General features: G+C 33.4%; 1 protein-coding gene across 5 annotated transcripts in view; it reads left to right on the top strand.

Moving 5' to 3' along the window:
- CDH19 (cadherin 19) overlaps positions 1-23,533 on the top strand; it is a 100,885-nt gene that overhangs the window by 36,998 nt on the left and 40,354 nt on the right. For 2 of the 5 annotated variants that reach the window (XM_048939765.1, XM_048939771.1), the window contains exons 2-3: positions 7,302-7,356; positions 21,384-21,610. In XM_048939765.1, the coding sequence (XP_048795722.1) occupies positions 7,326-7,356; positions 21,384-21,610 (258 nt within the window). In that variant the 5' untranslated portion in view covers positions 7,302-7,325. Of the gene's footprint in view, positions 1-2,940; positions 3,126-7,301; positions 7,357-21,383; positions 21,611-23,533 lie in introns of those variants that run through there. The other 3 variants (XM_048939766.1, XM_048939767.1, XM_048939768.1) reach the window with 3 other exon arrangements.

Here is a 23,533-nt window from a genome sequence, read left to right as displayed (position 1 = left end):
CAATTTCAAACCTATGATTTATTCTTAGCTGGTAAAACTAGCATAAAGCACTGACATTTTCAGATTCTTCAGACAAGAAACTCTTTTTTTTTTTTTTTTTGTTAAATTTAATGTCATACATTTTTGAATGAAAATGTCACGGGGATTAATTAAAAAAAAACACACACACAAACATTAAAACAACTACCCTTTGACATTTCTGAAAATGGAATATTTAATTTCATTTTGTAGAACAAACCCAGCAGGGTTATTTTTCGGCCACTGAAATGTATATACAAATGTCTTTTCCAAATGAGGTTGAATTGACCAATTCTCAAACCAATGTCTATATCAGTTCTCCAAGAAATTATAGTAGATCAGAACAATAGTTTGATCAGTCATAGCTATAGATTTTTTCTCCCTATTATTCCTTCATGAATCTGTGGTTAACATTTCTAATGTTTCACTCCCTTCATGCTGTTTATTTTTTTCTACATGTGAATGAGTGTAAGAACACTTACCTACATATCTACCTACACACTGCAGTGATAGAACAGTTTTTTTAACTCTTGTAGTGGGCTGTCCATATATGTGAAAAAATGTATGAGGGCTACACAGTTAACCACATGGGAAAAATACACATCTTGTTGTTCTTCACCACATCTTCTAATAATTTATGACTGAATTCTGACCCGCAGCCGTTATGATGTTTAGCTAAAGTGGTTGCCATCCCCTCTGTAGATCTGTGGGAGAAGTTTCTTTCCAATAGCTCTATGTTAACTTATTCATTTATTTGGATAAATTAGTGTACGCTCAACTTTTTCCAAACCTCCAGCAAGATTTTGCTGAGGCAATCACAAAGTTCATTATATGTTCCCTCCCAACTGATCTGTCGATTTGTTCTGATTCCATTCCTAATTCCACTGGCAGTGAGTAACAGATGTTCCCAGTAGAGTGAGATGATTTTAAGCTTTTAAATATACCTTAAATGGAATCTGTGTCAACAGCCAAAGTGATGCTAGTAGCTGAAAGCTGCCATATTGCTGATTCTTCTCTGCAGGAAACAACATGGTCTATGAGACCAGAAAAAAAAAAAAAAAATCTCTGACAGGGTAAATGTTTTCATCAGTATGTGGCAGTCAAAATTATATCCCTTCAGTGTTAATATAAAAAAGCCTATTGCAAACAGATGTGTAGGCAAAGAGAAGTGGAGACTGTTTGTCATATGAGAATGCTACTTCGTGTGTATGCATGTGTTTTTCTTTTGGTTGAAAAATGTTTCTTTCATAATTTTTGGAATTTGTCTTCTTGCATGCCTTTTTTAAGGAGCAGACTACATAGCTCATTTCTTTTGTCCTTATGTTGCACAATAACTGTATCCTGCTAAAAGTCTCCTTCTCTCTGCTGTCAATTTGCCTCATAATCTCTTCAGCAAACACTCCCATTTTGCCTTCTTTCCTACTGCTCTGTTCTATTCCCTTCAGATGGCATATCTTACATTATATCCTGTGAAAAGACAGCATGCTCAGCAAATGAACACCCCTTGTTTAACTACTGTCAGCAATGCTTTTATCCTTTTCCTTCACATACTTCTACTTAATCCTGCTCTGGAGAATGAAATGTCACCTATGCTGCAGCACTAGTAAGTCAGTGAGACTAATGTATTACATATACTGAAGAATCACGTTTTCTTATATACTGTCTTCTGTGTTCTGGCCGTGATTTCTGAATGTCTGAGCAAGGTATGCAGAGCTGAACTTGCTTTTGTTCTTTTTTAGAAATAAATATGTAAAAAATGTGATAAACAATCATATAAAAGTTTCTCAATTTCCACAAAGGAATAGATGCTAAAGCTTCTTTGTCTGAGTGAGGAAGAAGTAAGAAAGAGAAAGCATTCCTGAAGTCACCAATGGAAACTTCAGGAAAACTCCAGAACAGAATATTGTTTGTGCTTGCTTGCTTTTATTTACTTAGATTAGTTTTATCATTAGCAGGATACATTTAAGTCTGGAAAAACACCACGGTTGTTGTTTTAACTTTCTAGACTTCTCAAAAAGCCTCTTGGCCTAGCATAATACTTGTGTAGCGCTAATATTCTCTCACCTATAAACCTATCTACTATAACCATTACAGAACTGTTACTGTAATCCACATCTCTTGTGTAGTCCCAAAGTATCCTTAATGTCTTTTTGAGTGTGCAAGGAGAGTACAAGAAGTATATAAACTGTTGTTCAAAATTTCCTAAATCTAATTAACATAAAATTTCATTTGAATGAAAGAAATACATTCCTATTGAACAATGTTTTAAAATTATTTTTAATGATGCTTATACCATCTCCTTATTTTTTCAGGTGGTTAAAAAAAAAAAAGAAAAATAAAAAGAAACAATTCTAGCTAATAGAAAAACATCTTTTATAGACAATTGCAAGAAAAAGCTGTCAAAATACATAAGAAAATACATAAATACATTCAACTATATGTTGGGCATTGCTGTTTTTGTTTCCTCCTCATTGTTGAGATTTTATGATTCTTGAAACTAAATTATTTTGGGGAAAATAAAAAGTCTAGAGTGAAAAAAAAAAAAAAAAAAAGGAAAGAAAAGAAAAGAAAAAAAAAAGTAATAAAGGATTTCAGAAATTCTTCTTTCACTAACTTTTGTGACTACTCTAAATTGATTACTTGCTTCCCTGACTAATCTCTAAACAGAGGGCATATCCTTTTCACTTGCAAAGTACTCTCACACAAAATGAATTACCTTCCCACCACCTTGGTTACTTGCCAGGGAGTACTTTATTTTTCCAATAGGAAAAAGAAATTCAGCTCGTATTTTGCTTGCTAGAGCCTTCTGCATTTTAATTCTGAACTCTGAATGAACATCAGAGAGGCCTTATGATGTTTTGCACAAAAGTGCCTGTGTTCATAGTTTTACTCAGGGCACCCAAAATAGCATGCAGTATGCAGTGTTGTACTGTGAGTTTTCAAAAATAAAAGCAGGAGTGACTTATACTGGCAGGAAGCTGTAACTCCTAAAGCTTTTCAAAGATCTGTGAAGTCAAAAAGAACTTCTTCCTTCTCCTCATCTGTTGTTTCATTTGACTTTAACGATACTCACTTCTCCAAACATTGAAGGCCTTGAGATTACGCAGGTAAGATTTTTATATTTTTTGTCACTGTTATCTTCAAAAATTAAACTGAAAATATTTATCTGGATGTCTCCAATGCAAAATCCATGACAGACAAAGACAAAGCCAGGAGCCACCCAAAACTTCTAAAAGGAGAAAACAACTTTTTCTGTTTCCTCTGAGTTTGTTGTGTAGCTCCACTTGGTGCTGAAATTTAACTAAGTTGAATTTACCAAGTGAAAACATTGCTATGCCTGCACAACTTGCACATTAAAATGTTCATGCTGGTTATCAAGCTGTTTCTGCAAGAGCCCCTCCTCTGACAGATTGTTTGTGAAGACTTCATCTATGCTCATGCCAGTAATTGCCATTAAAATGTGCTTACAGTGCTTAGAGTGAAAACTTGTTATCTTACAGGAATACTTTGAAATACTTCTTGTTTTGCTGTTCTCCATTTTACTGTAGCAATAAGAATCTATTTTCTTAAAATGCAGCTCAGCCTTAGCTTTACATCAAGTTTTGTTACTCTTTATAATTCTACCTCTACTAACTGCAAAATGTTTCAGACAAAAAAAAAAAAAAAAAAAAAAAAAAAAAGATTATTTTACTTTTATTGGATCTGAAATGAAAAATGGCAATTTTTCAATAAACAAAATTTTCATAGAGTAGTGCAATATATATACTATCAAAATATTTATATAGTATGCTGTTAGAATGTATACTTATAATCTATTTTTCATGTTTAAACTCATTGATTAGCCTCTATTTGAGATGTATGCATTAAAATATAACCCAGAAATTTTTAACAGCTATGCACTGTTATTAAAATGCTAAATATCTGTCAATTCACTCATTTTTCACAGATTATTTTGTTATGAAATTGATAGAATTAAATGGCATTTAAATTATGTCATTACTTTTTAATAAATTGTAATTTAAAGTCATTTGCAGTTGTAAAATCATTTCAGACAAACTACTTCTGATTTGTAGGAGGATAAATTTGCACTAAGGTACATAAATTGGTCTGTGGATTTTGTTTTGAGAGTTATAAAGATACGTTTCAATGTTCAGTTTTTTCCTGTTAGAAGTGTTGAACCAAGCAATTACATAAAATGAATACAGACAGGCCTGTGTCTGGAGTTTGGAATTTATGCTTCTCTACAGTCTGAAAAACACGTTGACGTAAGAACTAGAAGACAATGAAAACCCACTGTTGGATTCGATTTTAAGGAAAGAGGAGGGAGGAAGAAAAAGCAGCTTGCCCACAAAGCATTCTGTGAAAAGAAGCTTAAAATCAAAAAATAAAAATTACAGCCCTACCATGGAAATCCACACATTTTTAGAGCACAAATGTCATGATTTATACCTTATTTCAGATAATTTATGATGTTTTAATGCATATCTTACATTTGGAATGTGTATAATGTTGAATATTTAAAAATGAATTCAAGACATTGCCTCCTTGTTTCAGAATAATTTGTAATTACTAACCTAAACTAAATATCAGGCGATACCTGCACATTTTTATATTGAATTAATAAGGCAGTATGTAGCATGCTATAGGGCAGATTTTTCATGTTCTCATCTTTTATGCTCCCTGTTGCTTTTTATCGTTGGCTCCCCACTCTCCTTCCCTCCCCCCCTTTTTTTGCTTTGATACTTTATAACTCTTTGACATAATTTTTTTTCATACTGTGTCCTTTGCATCATATCGATTTTAATTACACATGGGAAATTCTGGTTCAGCACTAATCCTAATTTGTCTACTTAGAATCTGTTTAATTACAAACTTGTAGTTTTACCAACAAATTTAGCAATACAATGCATAATTCAGAGTTTTAGTTCTGTTGTAGGTGAAAAGCATTATTTTGGTTGTATTTATATTACAAGTCACAGAAAGTCTTGATTTCTACCACTGGCAGTAAAAATTTATTCTACCATTGTCTCTTAATCTTCTCTCTGTATCAACTATGTTCGTAAGTGCTTCTGAGCCACAATGCTAAGCAGAAAAGATAACAGAATGTATTCCTTATCCATCCTTTCAACATACATACCCAAAGAAAATACATGTTTCTGAAGACGAACAAGCAAGCATGTGCTGTGTGGTCAATTATACTGGCCAAAAGGAGCACAAGTATTGTGGAAACTTTCATTCTGAGCCCTGCTAAGCAGACAAGGTGGATATCCATTACAGAAGAAGTTAATGAGGATGGAGCAGTGTCAGTAAGACCACATGGGACAGAGCTGGGAACATAATTATGCTTGGATATAAAGGCATACAAACCTCTTCTCCACAGTGTCTTTGACTCAGTATTAAAAAGAATGACAATTGCTGGTGCTAACAAGCAGCAACTGTTAAGTGTTTGCAAAAGGACATTACTCCCCAGCCTTACTAGCAGGGACATAAACTTTGTGAAGACTTTGTAGATGGAGAGTGTTATTAAATTAGAATCTCCAGTTCACAGACCACTGTTCTAGCTATTACGTCAAACTCTTTCTAAGTCTGAAACAAGAGACATTCAAATAAGAAACAGCACAATGGGTCTTCAATTGGAAAAAAAAACCAAAACACCTAGCACCACAGTAAAAGACTGTGTCTGCAAACATAATGCTACAAATAAAAGCACAGTAATACTTGAATTAAGTTTGCCAATAATATCTTATTCTGCTACAATATTAAATTTGTGAAGAACAAACTTAATTTGCATTCCTACTATTGTCACTTTCCAATTTCTGAGTGGCAAAATTCTTGATAAAACATTAGATGAAATGTGAATTGTCACTTGATGTTTTCCTGGTTTACTTTTAGTAAAAAGTGTTTTGCAACTGCGTTAAAATATATTAAAGACTTCTATGTATAAATATTAAAAACACCCTGCTCTCATTCTCATACAGGTTTGGTCAAAATGAACAAGATAGACTTTTTAGGAGTCAATTACACACGGTATTTAAGCCTGTTAGTTAAAAAAAAAAAAGAAAGAAAACAAAAACAAACAAACAAAAACCCTGTGAAATTGTTAATCTGTGCTTTCTTGCCATCTGAAATCTCTCTAAAAAAATTCAAGAAAACTGCCAAAAATGTCCATAAACGGAATAGAGAAATTGTAATGCAGTAGCACTGAAGGTTTATATAATCTATAATTCCTTGCCTATTTTTGGAATTTTTATTGAAAACAGATGTGTAAATATATGCACATATACAGAAAATTGTGATTTGCATTATGTATTTCTGTGGCGATTGCCATGAATGTGCAGTCAGGAACAGAAGCCCTCTGTCATCCTTGCTCACATGCGTTTTTGAGATTACGAACGCAGCCCAGGAGCAATCATATGTCTTTTGACTGTTATCCATGACATTAAGATATTATTAAATGGTATTTTTTTTCTCCAAATGGTGCAAATTCGGACTCTCTTTCGTCCTACACAAAGAATACAGAAAACTACCATATTCTCCTAGAGTCCATCATCACTGTAAAAATTGCTTTTACTCAGCTCTGGTAGTGAAACTATGTTTTTCTAACACAAAGAATTACAAGAGAATGTCTATAATTATACAACAAATAAATAATGTGAGGAGAGTACGTAAAAAGGAAAATGAGAGAATTGCAATTGAATTTAATGGAATTCAGCCAAGGTTTTGGGTTTTTCTGTTTTTTTTTTTTGTTTTGTTTTGGTTTTTTTGATTGATTGATTGATTATTGATTGATTGAAGTTGTTTTTGGTGTTTTGTTTTGTTTTTTGTTTGTTTGTTTGATACAGGAATCATGTACCTGTTTCTTTAAAGTTATCTTTTATCATTTCTTGTTTTTTTTTTGTGTGTGTTTTTTTGTTTGTTTTTATAGAAATGTGATCGTTTTAGCACTTCCTTTAAGCTGAAGTTGCTGAAGCTGTTAGCTGTCCTGCTATTGCACAGACTCTAGTCCAAGCATTTGCAGCCCCTTTGTCAGTAAACTGGACAATAGTGCTAGTTTAAGTTACTGCCCTATTCATCCTCCAATGACTGATCTCTCACTCTTTCATCTTCCACGCAATGCAGATAACTGTCAGAGAAGATTAGGATGTTGCTAGTACTCCTGTTTATGAATCTCTGGAATATATAGTGGCTGGGTCAAAATTTACCTTTAGCAGTAAATCCCTATGATAGATGAGCCAGAATGATTTATGTTACTTTATATCCCTTGTTGTACCCCTGGAATATAGAAAGATGTTTCCTGACAAATTAGGATGACATCCGGACTTACATCACAAAGAAGTGGTAAGTGTATTGGTTTTCCTCTCACATCAAATTTAATGTATAAATTGAATTTTTTCAAATGCCAGATCATTAGATAGATGGTGTACAAAGCTATTTTTGTAAAAGATTGACCCATGAAATACATAAATAGAATTTGGAAATGTCATATGGAGATAAACTGTGTTGATTGCTAAGCTTTTCATATGAGCATTTTTAGGATTGTGCAAATGTTATAAAATTAGACTATTTTCTGGTGCCTTACATGTAATGTTGTTCTACTCAGCTCTTTAAATCAGCAATTTTTTAGTCTCAAGAAGAGATTTCTACCCTCTTACGATTACAGGAAAAGAGAACCCAGTCTCAAAGACTGCCATGACTTAAGATCAATTTGATTTTCATTGTGGAAATTGAATGGGCTCAGATGGTCAAAAATTTTAATCATTCAACTAATACATGTAATTTTACAAGAAACATGACTCCTCTGTCCCATGCTGCAACAGACCGCACCATTGAAATTTAGATCAGGCAGATAAGCACGGCTGCTGCTATTATGTCTTGCAGTCCAAGATGGAGCCATCACTGAGGTCTCTGGGGTGTTTTTGTTCCCCCTTGGATCTTCCCACTCGTATGCAAGTAATTTCTCACTGCACATATGCCTGTGGCCATATCTGTCTGGGTGACTGCACACAGGATGAACCACTGTTGTAGTAACAGGGCGGCTCTTTCCAGCACGGTGGGTCCAACTGGGGTTCATGTCCTAGCACTGCTGACACATATGGATAGGTAGTAAAAATCAAAGAATGTCCATCAATAGGAGAGGCTAACATGGGGTGATACTGCAAGCTATCCGCAATGGAAATATGAGCCTCTTCACATCCTAGTCCAAGGTCAGATTCTGAGGCCTTTTCTTCATGAGCAGAGCTTGTTAGTTCTTGTAGAATCAGAGAATCAGAGAATCCTTAGAGTTGGAAGGAGCATTTGGAGGTCATCTAGTACAATTTCCCTGCAATGAACAGGGACATCCATAGCTACATCAGGTTGCCCAGGGCTTAGTTCACCTCGACCTTGAGCGACTCCAGGGACAGAGTATCTCCCACATCTCTGCACAACCTGTTCCAGTGCCTCACCATCCTCACTGTAAAAGAGTTTTCCCTTATATCCAAGAAGCTTATATCCCAAATCTATCATCTTTAAGCTTGAAACCATTTCTTCTGGTTTTATCACTACAGACCCTGCTAATGAGTCTGTCCCCTTCTTTCCTGTAGCTCCTCTTTAAATAATGAAAAGTCACTACCAGGCATTCTTCTATCATCAACAACTCAAACGAATAACTGTGCTCTCAGCAACTCAGTATTAAGAAAACAACACAAAAATAATAATCAATTCTTATTACACAGAGTCTTTACAGTATTAAATAATAAATAATTTCCTGCAACTGAAACAATTGTCTCAGCAGAAAAGAGAAAATCAAATCAAGAACATCAAGAGAAATCAAATCAAGCCCTCAAATATATGCATTTTCTTGCATGTAGGAAGCATTCTGGGACTTTATTTTATATTATATTTTCTTCTTTTAGTAATAGCATTAATTTTTCCACCTCATTTAATAGTTATATTTAATAGGCACTGATTCTGGGAGAAGAATTGTTTCACGTAGATATTATTAACAAAAGCAATGCAATAATAAAAGTGTTACAAGTAAGGCTTAAAAAAATATCAGGGAAATGGTACATTTTGGACATCATAACACTGGTCAAGGCTTTGATAGACCTTGTCAAAGTGGCAGCAGATACCTGTAGAGAAGAGCTGAATATTTTTTTTACTCAGCAGAAACTGTGAATAAGCTTGATTTAACTGAGGCAGAGGGGCTGCAAATTGATTTCTTGATTCATTTAGGACACGGTCAGAGGTAGTATATAGAAAAACCTAGAGAGAAGAGAACAGAATTAATGTTTCCTTCCTTAATAGGTGCAAAAGGTTGAAATGCTGTCAAGTGGTGGCAAGTTCATTTCTGTAAAAGACAATATAAAGTATTTGCCCGTCAGACACATTGATTTTTTGATGCACAGGAGAACCATAGGTGACAGTCTCAGCAGCCTCTGATGGCTTGCTGCCTCCTGCAGCTGGACAAAGCAGATAAGTGGGGGATGCTAAGCCAGACCATCCCTGCTGCCAGTCACAACACCAAGATCAGGCATGAAGGCTGCTTCTCTGTTGCTGGCAAATTGCAGAAGGTTTATTTTTCAAAAGTTGTTTTGCTCTGCTTCATGAAGTTAACCATTAGATTAAAACAAATGGTTCAAAATTATTTCATGATTAGTTACAAATCAGTCCAGAATCTCAAATTTAAAGTTATATATCCTCCCATCCCTCTCCCAATAGAAAAAATAAAAAAGCTTCTTTGAGTTTTATAAAACTAAAATTTACACTACACAGTTTTTATGTACATAAAAAACAAAAACCACCCCCCCCCCAAAAAAAAAAACAAAAAAAAAACCCTCCATAATTTCTATTTTCTACTTAATCAGTTGAAATAAAAATGTCATTCAGGGATCCACCACTGCAGACAGTGTCTTAAAACCCTCTAGAGAACATACCTCAACAGCAGCTTACTAGAAGGATCTAGAAGTTACAAACATAACATGGAAATCTTTTTACTGGAATACCAGTTTTGAGTTTAATTTGCCATTTGCTGATAATAACATATATAAGTTAATTTACTATATTAAACTCAACTCATTTCAAAGTGTGAAAAAGCCATGAAGAATCTTAGTTAGAAATTTCTGATACTTTGTTTAGTTTGTGCTTGTTCGTACATTGAGCCAATATTTGCAATATTTAAGTATCAGCTACAAAATTGTACCAAAATCAGAAGACATTATCTGGAAATACGTATTTTCTTTCAGTTCTTTTAATGTCTTTGTTTTATGGTCAGGAAACAAGCATTGTTTTGGAACACGTTCTCTGAATGATATGAAGTGCAAACATTTGGATTTCCATGTAGTGAAGTTGGAAGGAGTTCTTATATTGTATTAGAGTTCCCAACAAACTGAATGCTACACAGGAAGAAGCCCTGCAATATGAAGAGATTAAGCTTGGTTGTAAATGAAACAATTACCTGCCCAAGGAGCTGAAGCCTTAAACATGCCATAAGCATCTCAGTCTCCTTCTTGCCTTACATGCATTTTCTGCTTCAAACATTCTACTTCAGTTGTTCTGGTGCAAGCACAAACTACCCTGGGTTTTTATATTATCTATTTATCCATTATCTATTTATTTATTTTACATGTGTTCAGTTCACAGCAAGCAAATTGTTAGTTCATAGGTGCAAAAAACAAGAAGGGCTGACAGCAAAATGGATGATATAAGAGCAGAAAAAAGTAGTCAGAAACAGTGGTGTTATCAAAAATATTTTAAATGGTAGATTTAAGAGAATTGTGGATGGCCAAGATAGTGGAATTATAAGGAGACTGTTTACAGTTCATTTACCATTTAGTACAAAAAGATTTTTTTTTCTTTTTTAAATATAGAACCATATTGTAGTGATAGTTGGTGAAGGAAGTCCTATTCAAGGTGAAGGATGCTTATTGTAGGTGAATTATGTGGCTGGTACACTGAATTGATTGGTGTTTCCACAACAGTGACACAGTAAATCCAAATAGATTAAATTGCTAAAGTATTGGTACTATATCATATTTTCTTCAAAACTTGCTTTTGTACAAAATCGTCTTGATCTCTACTTGATCTTTGCTGTAAATATCTCAGCATCCAGTTCGACATCAATATTTGAAGAAAAAAAAAATGGTATGAGCTGCAGTTAAATATTCGCTCTTATCCTGTTTATATTATCTATTTGTTTTTCTATGAGATAAAGTTTTTTTTTTTTTTTAATAATTTTCCTTAACAGAGGAAAATATATTTCTTGTGGCATTTCAGAAAATTTGATCAACTTGCAATAACTCAACTTTGAAACAGTTCAGATTTTCCCCGTTTTCTCAAGGTAAAATATGTTTCCCAAGATAGTTTTAATTTAAAAAAATATTACTGCTCTATTTTTTTAAATATTTGTGTGCATTTGGAAAGCTTAACTGATTGTGTAGAGAGGATGGCGAGATATCTTGAAAGCCAAGTTCACAAGATCTAAAACCAAGTTCACAAGATCTAAAACCAATCTGCTCCCTGTTCCAGTTGGCATGCTGTTTCTTTTCCTTTGAAGAATGTGTGTGCATGTTTCTTACAGTCATTTCTTTCCTTTTTTTATGAAAGTATTTCTCCTTCAGTAAATACTCTGCATAGAAAAATGCATTTCCATTCATTATGTTGGTATATTGCTTTGTACAGGCGGTTAAATACATTCCTGGAATTTAAGCACTGATTTGCAGAGCAATCTTTCAAGTCTAAGCTTCTGCAGGCCAGATACTTTTATTAAAATCAGCTGTTGTTGTTGAGAGTTTAACATACTTAATTCAATGTTCAACATCTTTTTGAAAAGAAAAGAAACTTATAGACTGGTTTTCTTTCAGCAGTCTTTTATTACAGGATATCATTTAATAAAAACACTTTTCAGAAGAGATCTCAAAAGTAAAAAAATTATTGTACTGTACTGAGAAGGACAGAGAAAGGAAATAAGAGGAAAATTACTATTAAGGCAGTTGCTATGTTAACTCATAGCCAATTAGATCTTCCTGGAAAAAGCAGAACTTACCTAAAATCACATACATGGAGGAAAATCATAATCATAATCATAATTATAATCAATATAATAATTAAATAATAATAATAAAAAAATAAAAAAACCCAAACAACACCAATCCCAAATCACAAAATAGAAAACACTTCTATTATTGTATGAGATAGCAATGGAAATTTATGGTGGTGGCATATCTGTTTCCTGTTTTCTTTCCTTTTTGTTAAAAATCTTTTTATTTCTCTAAATAGCTTTCCACCACATCCTGTTCCCCTCATCCCACTGATACAGTGTTAGAAGTGTTGTGTGAAAAGGGAAATTTGGCAGAAAACAAAATTCCTTAAGTACCAGTTGTCTTCAGATATCCGAGGGACTGGGAGTGGTTGAACTTAGATTCTGAGTGATGTCCCATTCAGCACAATAAGCCCAGTTGCATTCACTATATGAACTGTCACGATTACAGATTCACAAATAGCTCACTGACCAGTTCGTCTAATTACATTCAAATTGGCTCTAATGGCCACTTGTAAAGTGCATTAACTCAGAAACATATTTTTAACTACTGTTTCATGGCTGGCTAATGAAAGCAAGATTGTTTATGGGTTCCAATAGTATGATCAAGTCTCCATCCTTGCAAGATGATCACAGAGTTTAGCCATGGGACTGCTCCACATTCCATGTTTCTTTTTTTTTTTTTTTTCCTTCTCTCTATTAAATTCAGCATACTGGATTATACTCATGATCTTGTGGTTGGCCACTCTGCCCACGGCAGAGAGGCTGGAACTAGCTGGTCTTCCAACCCAAGCCATTCTGTAATTCTGTAATTCTATAATTCTAGGTTCCCCTGATATTTACTAACAGCTAGGGTTTCAGGTCTTAGGGAACTATCACTGAACGGATGATTCAGTGCATTCCAGCCTTGAGGTTTTACCTTTTCTCAGGAGGTGGACATTTGAGTAAATTACCTTCAGCGAATATTCCACAAGACCTGGACAAGTATTGATTAATGGACCCAAATCGCCTGATATGAAACAAAACATGAAACTCAAGATAAAATCTAAAAACATGAATTCCATGAATTCCATCTAGGGAGAAATATATGTGTCAGTCTGCTCTTTGAATTAAATGTGCATGTGGTGACTATGTAACCCTCTTTTCTTTTCTTTTTTTCTTTTCTTTTCTTTTCTTTTCTTTTCTTTTCTTTTCTTTTCTTTTCTTTTCTTTTCTTTTCTTTTCTTTTCTTTTCTTTTCTTTTCTTTTCTTTTCTTTTCTTTTCTTTTCTTTTCTTTTCTTTTCTTTTCTTTTCTTTTCTTTTCTTTTCTTTTCTTTTCTTTTCTTTTCTTTTCTTTTCTTTTCTTTTTATTTAGTACAACAGAATTTAGTGCCCCTAATTCATGCTGCCTATGACATAGTGATGTGATTCATAAAAAAATCTTCAAGAGATTTTTCCTTCAGTTTTGCTCCTTCACTTCTTTCTTGTTATACTAGCAATATCCCTGAAAAGTATGTTAGTAGGCTGGCAATAATAATAGTTAACTTCAGATCAGTTGTTCTCAAAAGTCTGCAAAATTTAAAATGAAATGTTACTCTAAATCTATACAGCCTTATGGAGTTTTGCAGCTGAGATTCAGTCTTCTTCAAAATAAGCAGTTAATAAGTTAATAGTATGATTCATAGCTTTTCTTAACACAAAAAGCACACATGGAAAGCATTACTGTTACTGTAGTTTCTTGTTCCTTTTTATTTCCCTTGGCTTCTTGATTGGCTTACTGTCCAACACAAAACTGGTTTTGAATGAGTCTGGGGCAGCCATAGCCCATTTTTCACTATTAAGGAATTGCCACCTATTAATTAAATATATATAATCCATTAGCAGTGGACTTTATAGACATACATAATTTATAACCATTACTGTCTTCAGGATATGAGTTCTCACTTATATAAACTAATGAATTAAGTCTTTGTCTGTTCAGTTACTATGGCAATGCTATGGACTCCCCAGTTTCGGCTGGCTTGTAATGAATTAAATAGTCAGCAACTCTGACAGAATCCTGGAAAAAAGGGTAATTGCAAATAAAGTTTGAAGGAGGGAGGTATCCATACAAACAAATTTCAGTAAGAACTTAATTTGAGGGCTTATACAGAGTTTTATACAATATGTTATAGTGAATTAGAACATCTTTCAGGACTCATGCATATGTTTATATGGATAGAAGTTATCCACTCAACTGGTAAGAACCAGAGAATGCTCTGAACCTGAGGAAGTCTAAATAAGAACAGGAAATGCCTACAAAGTAGGCATGCTGGTTCCCAGGACAAAAAGGTGCCCTGAAAAGTACCCTTGCAATTCAGTGGATTGGAAGCACTTCTTTGTTACCAATTTTCATGAGCTTGTGTGGGGATGAACTTCGAAAGAAGTCTTATGTATCATTTTCACACATAGACGGAAATATATGTATCTATCTCCATGAAAGAGGTATTGTTCTAATCAGTACAGGGAACGCTGATGGTTTGTGTAGTTAACTGCTTTTTACAATTTGGTCTCAGCACCTTCAGCTCATACAGGTCATCACAGAAAGTCCACACGTATCATTATGTGCTAAATAGACAGAAATGCACAGAAAGGAATATCTATGTAGTCAAAAGCAAGCAAGCAAACAAACAAAGAACAGTCTCTAAAATTAAAGGGGCATTAAGACATTTCAGAAATTTTTTACTTGATTTTGATTATTTTTTTTTCTGCCAATTAATGAATATAAAAAACATGTTTGAAAATTACATTTTATTCTACATTAAAGTTTTTGCCTATTCCAAACAAAAGTTATTTGATTTGTAGCGCTACTCATATTTACTCTTCTACCCTTGGATTTTCTTAAAATTTTACTTTCTGACAGAAACACCCCAACTTATCTCACAAATACTAACATATACATTGAGGGATGGGAAACAAGATCCTTGTTTTTCTCTACGAATCTCTAACCGAAATTGCAGTGGCATATGAAAGTCACCAACTTAAATAAGCATAAAACTGACTGAAACAGTCACGACAGAAACAGTTCTGTTCCTATTTTGCCTGCTGAAAACCAGAGTTTTCTAGCTTTAAAGGTAAATTCTCAGTGTCAAGCATTGGTTATCACATAACTGCATCTAATTAAGAAAATTAATACATATCAGAAAGAATTATAGAAGAAATGAAAAATCAGTTCGAGAAGGTAATTTTTATTCATATTTTCAAGTTTCATTCAGAGGGTTTTTATTTTTTTAATTACTTTTTTAGCTTTTCCTTGTTACTTTCATTCTTTAATTAGAAAATTTATTCATGAACATAGTATTTCACCTTTACACAATCTGTGGAATTATTTAAAAGAAACACAGAAATCTAGGCACTGTTACCTGTTCAAACATGCATCATCTGTTGATAAGTTTGCTATTTGCAAAGGCCTCATGTTTCTTCCTTAGGTTAATTCCCAAGCCTTATGCCTCCTGTTTTGCTACACAGATTTCCACAGTTCTTTTACATTGTCTCATATGGCTTCTGCCTTCCACAAACTCTGCTCCTTTCTTGACAGCAAAACTTCTTTTGATAAAATGTATTGTGCCACTTCATCAGCTAGGCCTGATCACAATTCTGATTGTAATTTTCTTTATTCATTCTTTTTTTCCTCTTTTTTTCCTTTGCTCTGGAGAATATATTTTTACCCTGCAATGAACTGTACAAATGTCACATTACCAACACCCTCTTCTAGACGTTTTATGAGTGGTTTTTAAAAGAGTTTTTAATTAGAGGTTTTAGAGTGTTTTTGAAACAACTGAGAGTACTTAATATTTATTTCTGCTTTCTGCCAGACATGGGACTTTTGCCCTGAATTTCTACAATTCCTACATTTCAGTTACTGCATTTTGTCATTATAGTAACATATCACATAAATAGTTCTGAATTTGGAATACAAAAGCTAAGGCATTATTGAAATAAACAAAATTACCTTCTGAATGACCCACAGGACTCTGGCTTAACAACGTAATACAAAACAGATAATTTTTCACAGGAGGCTTCAGTGAAGTCAAATATCAAAATAATCTTCATATTATTATGAATATTATTATATATTATTACATATTATTATATATCTTCATATAATAGAGAGGTATGGCTGAGAAGCAACAGGGGCTCCTCACACAGGTGAAGAGGTGATACTGACACACAAAGATGTGTCTTGCCTAAAGATGCAGTAAACATATTGCAGATGAATTGCAGTTGTAGCACAGAACTGATGGGTGGGTAACTACGTAATTCATCAATTTTAGGTACAAATTGAGGAATAGGTTTTGAATGAAGAGTATGAATAAAGTGGGTAGGGAGTCTCAGTGCCATCCTAGGAAAGAAATAGGCTAAGAGGAGGAAGAATTGTGTTACAGTAAGGTGAAAACTGTTAAAAAGAAGAAAGGAATTAATGATGAGTTAAAGATGCAGAACAGAAAACATGGTGAAAAAAAAGAATATTTTGCTATCTTGTGTGCCCAGCTCTTTTGTACAAAGAGTGTTAGTGAAGAAGATAAGTAACCTTGTCAACTAATAACAATAATTAGCTTAAATAATATCAGCAGAATGTTCATGGTGCTCTTGAAGTCTTTGATAATTTTTAAACTCTCCAATAAAAAAAGAATGCAACAAAACAGTACAACCCAAACAATGACTTTCAGAATTGCAAGTTTCAACAAAAATTACTAGCTGTATTCCTGACTTTCTGATTAATGGGTTTTATAAAAGATATTTTAATTAATGAGAATGTCTGAAGATATTTTAATTCAATCCCAAGTAAGGCATTAACCATGTTGAATGATTGCACAAGCATAAATGGTACTTTTTTTCCCTCAGTTTACAGGAAGACGTACATTACATGTACTAAGTAGCTAGCAAGAAAATGAGACTTCATTTTATGGAAAAGCAGACATTCCCTTTTTAGAAGTAATGGTCAAAATTAAATCTCCGTGTTATCAGAGGAGTAACTCACATCCGTGGAATAACTTTTAAATATAGTTTGAAAAATCATTACTTTTTGGAGTGTGAAATATCAATAGACAAAAAAAAAGGCAATCTCTTTTTAGGATTTTTTTTTAATATGTGTTGGTGTGAATCTCATGAAGCATTATTCCATTAAAGAACTACATGGGAAAATATCCGCACAATTTTCAAATCTGCTGGTTATGGAAGATTCATCATCTAAAACCTATACAAACAGAACAAAACCCAAGAAAGAACAATATCATTTTAGCAAGTTTCTCAGTTAATTCATTTCCATCTGAATTTATCCTGATTCTGAAAAGTGTAAATATTATTCTGTTTATTTCCTCTGTTTAAAGGAGGACAGATTCTGCCCTTCATACTCTTCATATTACTTAACTTTTCTGAGGAAAGCTGCATTCTTTCAACATTCTTAAAAATAAAATAGAACAAAATATGATAATTCATCAGTATTTAGAAAACATGACACAGATATTTCCATTTTATTTATTGCAATAAATAGGGAGGAAAAATGAAGTAGGAATATCTATACCTCATGTTTATGAAGTTTTCACCAACTTCTATTTAATTAGTAGCATGTTTAGAAGTTTTGCTTTCACAAGGAGAGAAGATGCTGCAATAACTTTGGATAAATTTTAAAGGATTAATCACCAACAGAGAATCTGTGGGAGTTTCTTTGTGTATGTCAGCATGACATTATCCATGATACCACTTAAGTATTTGAGTAAACTCTGAAAGACTCTTTTAAGTTTTCTTTATTCCTTTCTGATGTTCCAGATTTAATTTTAATATTCGCCGGATTCCATCTGAAAAACATGAAAAATCTTACAGAATCCAACTGTATCTTAACTGGGACTCCAAAATGTCACTTCCACAGAATGAAAGCAATCTGACCGAGTCCTGCAATCTGAAATTTGTCCCAACTGAAAGAGCTATGCTCTGTTGAAGGGAATGGTGTGGGTAATGCTCTCTTTGCCCCCAGAGACTTTGGGGATAGATGTTGCTACTAGCTGTAATGTAACTCCAAAGAACTGCTACTGAAAAAAATTAGTTCTCTTTCTCCAACTGAAGTATTTGAAGCTACACGTTCATATCCGTGTAGTACTACTGACAGAAGCGAGTGAAATAATCATTTCATGTTTACAAAATTCTTGGACTCTGCACACAGCAGTCACCCTGAAGGAAGACAAATAGGCTTGTTTAACCAGACCTAGAAATACTGGACTCGTTCCAGACGCATGCATATCTGGTCAACTGTAGATAATCAATTGCTCAGTTCTGAAAATGCTGGTGGACCAAGACTTAAAAGGGCAAAAGATGTCTCATCTTGTGTGTTCATAGTCACTAGCAAGTAAGTATTTTGTAGCCAGCTGCGTGTGACAAAAATCAGATGGAACATATTATGTGAGGATGAATAATCACTAGTTTAAATTCAGAAAGAAGTCTGGTTGTATTTCTCCACATTCATTTACTTATGTCTTTTGATGATTAGTATAGTTTCAGTGACAGAATGAGAATCAAAGATACATTGTAGCCTAAGACTGTAGAACAGAATATGTCTTTCCATCCTGTCTTATACCCTTTAGCTTGTGGGCTGAATAGGGCTATCCCACTTGCAGTATTCAGTCAGTGTAGAAAATCTTATTGTTCAACTTTGACCTTTCCTCTCATTAAAAATGAATGTCCTACCTTTCTCTATATTTCTAGATGCTTTTAATATTAGAGATAGCATTTGAGAAATAAATATCACAGTCTGACACTTTAAAAGATGTTTAATCTCTTTAGTATCTATAGATTTCTGCCAACAGCTTGCCAGGATTTGAAAGCTCAGGTTTTGTCATCTGAAATGGCATTTGGGATTTTTACATACTGCAGTATATACATAGTAAAATGCTGAAATCTGTTGATATGTGTTAATGTACTGCCTAAAATAATAATCAGTACACCATTATAAAACAATAGCAATAGCTGGATTTCTAGTCAGTCAGCTCTACATTGATTAAAATACACAGATGTAAAGGCACTAATCAACTAAAAAATTAATTTTTCTAAACCTATTTTGTTCACGTATAACTGACATAATTACTGTGGCAATTCTATGTAACAGTTTGAAGTCTTTCCCTAATGGTACAAAAGCATATTTACAAAATGAAGAAAATAATGACCCAGTTAGAATAAAGTGAAATTCATGTCACATTCATAACATCTAAGTAATTTTTTTTCCATGTAAGTGAAGTGCTGGGTGACTATTAGAGACACATGAAGCTGTTAGTGTGTTAATATGCAATACAAGTCAATATGATTTAGTTAAGTGTCATATCATGACATGTTAAAGAGGACACTTCTCAAGGACAAGTAATAGCTTTTAAAATAGCTAGGCATGCATTAGACTAGCAAGGTTATTGTTGATATATTTCTAATTAATTAACTGAAGGTATTACATTTTAGATGATAGCTCTAGTAACCAGAGTATAATTACATTTAGCATATTTGTTAGACGTAGCAGCCCAAAGTCATGTAAAATTCTGCAACTGTAAAAAGTTGCAAGAATAGGACTAAGTCCAATATTATGCAAATATAGGAATATTTTACCACTGTTCTTTCCTTTTTTAAAAATCAAACAGTAAGTAAGTTTTAAGTATCAGGATCAAAAAACAACAAACAAAAACCCACAAAGATTCACACTCAATAATTGAATATGCTATATGTACATAATACATGAATACGCATATATACATAATATAGATTCCTACATACATACAATTATTTCACTGTGTGTTATAAATGTAACCAAGTGTCTATCACATTGGGTAGAGCCTGAACTGGCAGTAAAAATGAGTCCACATGCAACCTTTTCTTGAAGAGATATAAAGAAGCTGCACTGTAACCCACTAGTATTACTAGTTATCAGTCACATAAAATAAAGTGGGACAAATAGTAGATATACTACAAATGAACATATGTATAGTTGAAAATAGGAATGCTGCTGTTTAACCAACCTTTTTCTAACGCTCAATAATGCATTGCTGTTAGTTACAAACACAGTTTCTTTAACTTAAGGGAAGATTAAAGATAAGAGCTTACAAGGGAGACAAATTTCATGACAACCATAATAACACTTGCACACAAATCAAAACTCACATCATCACGTTTAGGCTTCTGCTTGAGATAAAAAATGTATTTCGGAAGATTCCCTTTAATGAATTTGATGAGCTCACATGAATTACTCTACTTTTCTGTTATTGTTTGCTTGATTCTATAAACACAAGCAAAGACATCACCTAATTACACCAAAGGAATTTCTTTTTGGTATTTCTCTTTTCTGCACAGTATTTTAAAGGACAGAGATAACTGTTTTCCTCAAGAAAATATTTTGAAATATATCCTGCAATAAAAAAAAAAAAAATCAAGTAAATATATGAAGTGGTCCTAAGGGCCCCTATTTAAGAAGTATCTACGTTCATGTTTCTTACCTATCATGTTTCGGCGTGTTGCAACTCCTAATTGTAAGACTTTGCTTATTTCAAGTTTTTGTGTTCTTGTTATTATTAATTTGTTACAAAATTGTGTCTTTGCCCTTATTTTTCAGATATGTAAACTGGAACAGAAACTATGCTCATCATCTCTGTCCATATATAGATAAATACTTCATAACATTGCTGTTTTGCCTTTCCCTAGTATTTTATTGTCAGAATTTATAATAAATTATTATATTATATATATATTATAATATATATTATTAATTGATTATATATAAATGTATATATTGTATACATAATATTATATATATATATATATATATATATATATATATATATAATATATATATATAAATTATATTATATATTATTATATCAGACTACTAGCTCACCTGAAATTGATATCTAAGTTTCAAATGGTGTTAGGTTTAAACCCGGAGACAATTGAGAACAAAACAAAGTACTCTACAACCTTCAGGCAGTACTGTGACTGCAGTTCAAAATGAGCTTTGTCTAAGCAGAAACATACAATTATTCCAATCAAATTATTCCTGGGCTACAATTCAGTTGCCCAGTTTGATTTGGAAGATGAATTAATTGGAGGACGTTTTTTGCTTAAAAAGTCCCTGTGTAGGATATTCATAAAGGGAACTTGATGTTCATGTCAGGGCATCTTAAGGAATCCCCAATTTAATCAGAAGCAGACTTTGTTTCAGCTCTTTCCTTTCTGGGAGGGGAGGAGGTTTTAAGATTGCAAATCAGGTCTTACATTAGCACAGAATATATAAGTAAAAGTGGGAAGATAGATTTGATGCTTTGCCAAAGATTTTTCTTTTTTCTTTTTTTTCCTTTTCCACAGATAAAAATTTCTTGAAAAGAGATCTCAGAATGAATTGCTCCACTTTTCCCTCTCTTGTGCTGGCACTGGTTCTACTTCGATTTTGTTCTCCAACCACACAGAACTTCAGTGCTCAAAACACAGATCAATCTTACACAACAATTCAAAGAGTGAAGCGTGACTGGATATGGGAGCCACTTTTTGTAACTGAGGAAGAGACCTCAACGATGCCTATGTATGTTGGACAGGTATGACAAGTCATAATGACAGGATAATACAAGGTTATATCTAACATACTGATTACCATCTGACCAGGAGATATCAAGAAAAAGGAAGATGACCTAAGGTAGCTGTTATTGGGCAGCACAACATCTCAACATTACTGTGATCTGATTTGGGATCAAAGAACTACTGGCACTAGAGGTCATGGTAGTAGTCAAATGCCTTCTGTCATCTGGCTCCACAATCAAGGAAACACAATGCTCACTCAGTTACTGAAACTAAAACTGCACACAGTAGACAGAGATACCAAAACGAAAACACCCTGTCTTCTGAATGAAAGTTAAAGAATCGTTTATCAACATCTAGCAATTTGCTTGTGCTATTTTTGGCACTGCATCAAAGCAGCTATACTGATTGCAGTGTAGTTCACAAACAGTACTTAGAATGTTCTTCTATTACACTAAGTAGCAGCTGATTCATCCCTCATTAATTTTTAATGAACCAGATTAATACTAAATCCTTTTACCACTGAGAAACTCCAGGAATCTGCATGGTTCATTAGGTTAACGTAGCTTTTGTACAACGAGCAATTACTTTGCACCCTCCTTTAAAAATGTTCTTTAAGATAATTGTTTTAATGAGACTTTATCTACTTCTTATTTTCCCTTTTTGTTCACTTTCATATTATTATTTATTATTATTATTTATTTTTGCAAGCTAGAAGTAATTGTAATCTTGAGATCTAGTTTCATTTCTTTAAGGTACATTCTAGATGAATGAACCAAAGTAAGTTTAACTGCTAATTAACTAGCACTAAAATTTAATTGGGCCCAAAGGGTGAAGTGCTCAAAATTCATCAATTACTTTCTCTCAGCCCCTCCAAAGTAACTGCTACAGAAGTTCTAGAAGAACAGGTATAGAAATACTCATTTTTAAATCTTTATTACTTTTCCTGTAGCTGGGAAAAACAGTCTCCCATGAAAGAAACTTCATAAATATATTTTCAGCTCTGGACAACTTTAATAATATTGTGTTTTTATTTTACACAGGTAAACTGTGGGGAATTTTAATTGAGAACTATTGTTTATTTAATGCAGTTTAACTGCTCTGTAGATCAGACATTTACTTGTGGCTTTCTGTTGAGTACAGTAAACTCTGTAACTCTGTTTTCTGTAAATAAAGTGAAAATCTATGATCAACTAATGACTTTTTAGTAAATAAAGACCAGAAGAAACTCTGTGAACAAAATGATAGTGTTAGACAGTCTCTGTTAATTGTTATTCCATATTATAACTCCTTATGCAGCCATTCAGATGGCTGTTCAAATTTAGCAAGTGGGACCAGACTACTCATAGAGAGATCCTGCCTCCTGGTTTCACCACATAAATGTGAACCCGCCCCATGTTTTGAACAAACTACATAAATTGAAAACTTTGGAGTTTAAGATGTTTCTATGTTAAAGAATTTAAACACCATAACCCTAAAAATGATATTCCATGTTTTTAAGGGAAATCAACTGAAAATTTAGGGCTTGAATACTTAGAAAGACTCAATACAGGAACTCTGCACTGTGTTCCTCATATCTCAGAGCAGTGTCCTGGACTCATTTTAGATGAACTGTCAACTTAATGCATAAAATTGAACAAATATACAATTCAAAATACAGCTTCCAAAGAAAAGCAGAAACTTTTACAACATCAGCAGTTATCACAAAACATTTTCAGTAGATCTGATAGAGAAGTGTGCCACAGTTATTTCTTTTCTAAAGTGTGGTCTACACTGAGCTGTAGGTTTAATAAGAAAGTAAGAATGAAGCAAAACAGGATTGTTATTTAAATGAACAGCTAGACATGTAATTTACTTTTAAAACACACTACTTTGTAGGAGAAGCAAGTTGAATATATTTATATACATATATAACATTGAATTATTCAGTACTTATCCTTGCT

This window comes from Lagopus muta, chromosome 3 (assembly GCF_023343835.1).
Source record: "Lagopus muta isolate bLagMut1 chromosome 3, bLagMut1 primary, whole genome shotgun sequence".
NCBI classification, from domain to species: domain Eukaryota; kingdom Metazoa; phylum Chordata; class Aves; order Galliformes; family Phasianidae; genus Lagopus; species Lagopus muta.
The sequence above is the reverse complement of the archived record's forward strand: the minus strand, read 5'-3'. Positions and strand labels throughout refer to the sequence as shown.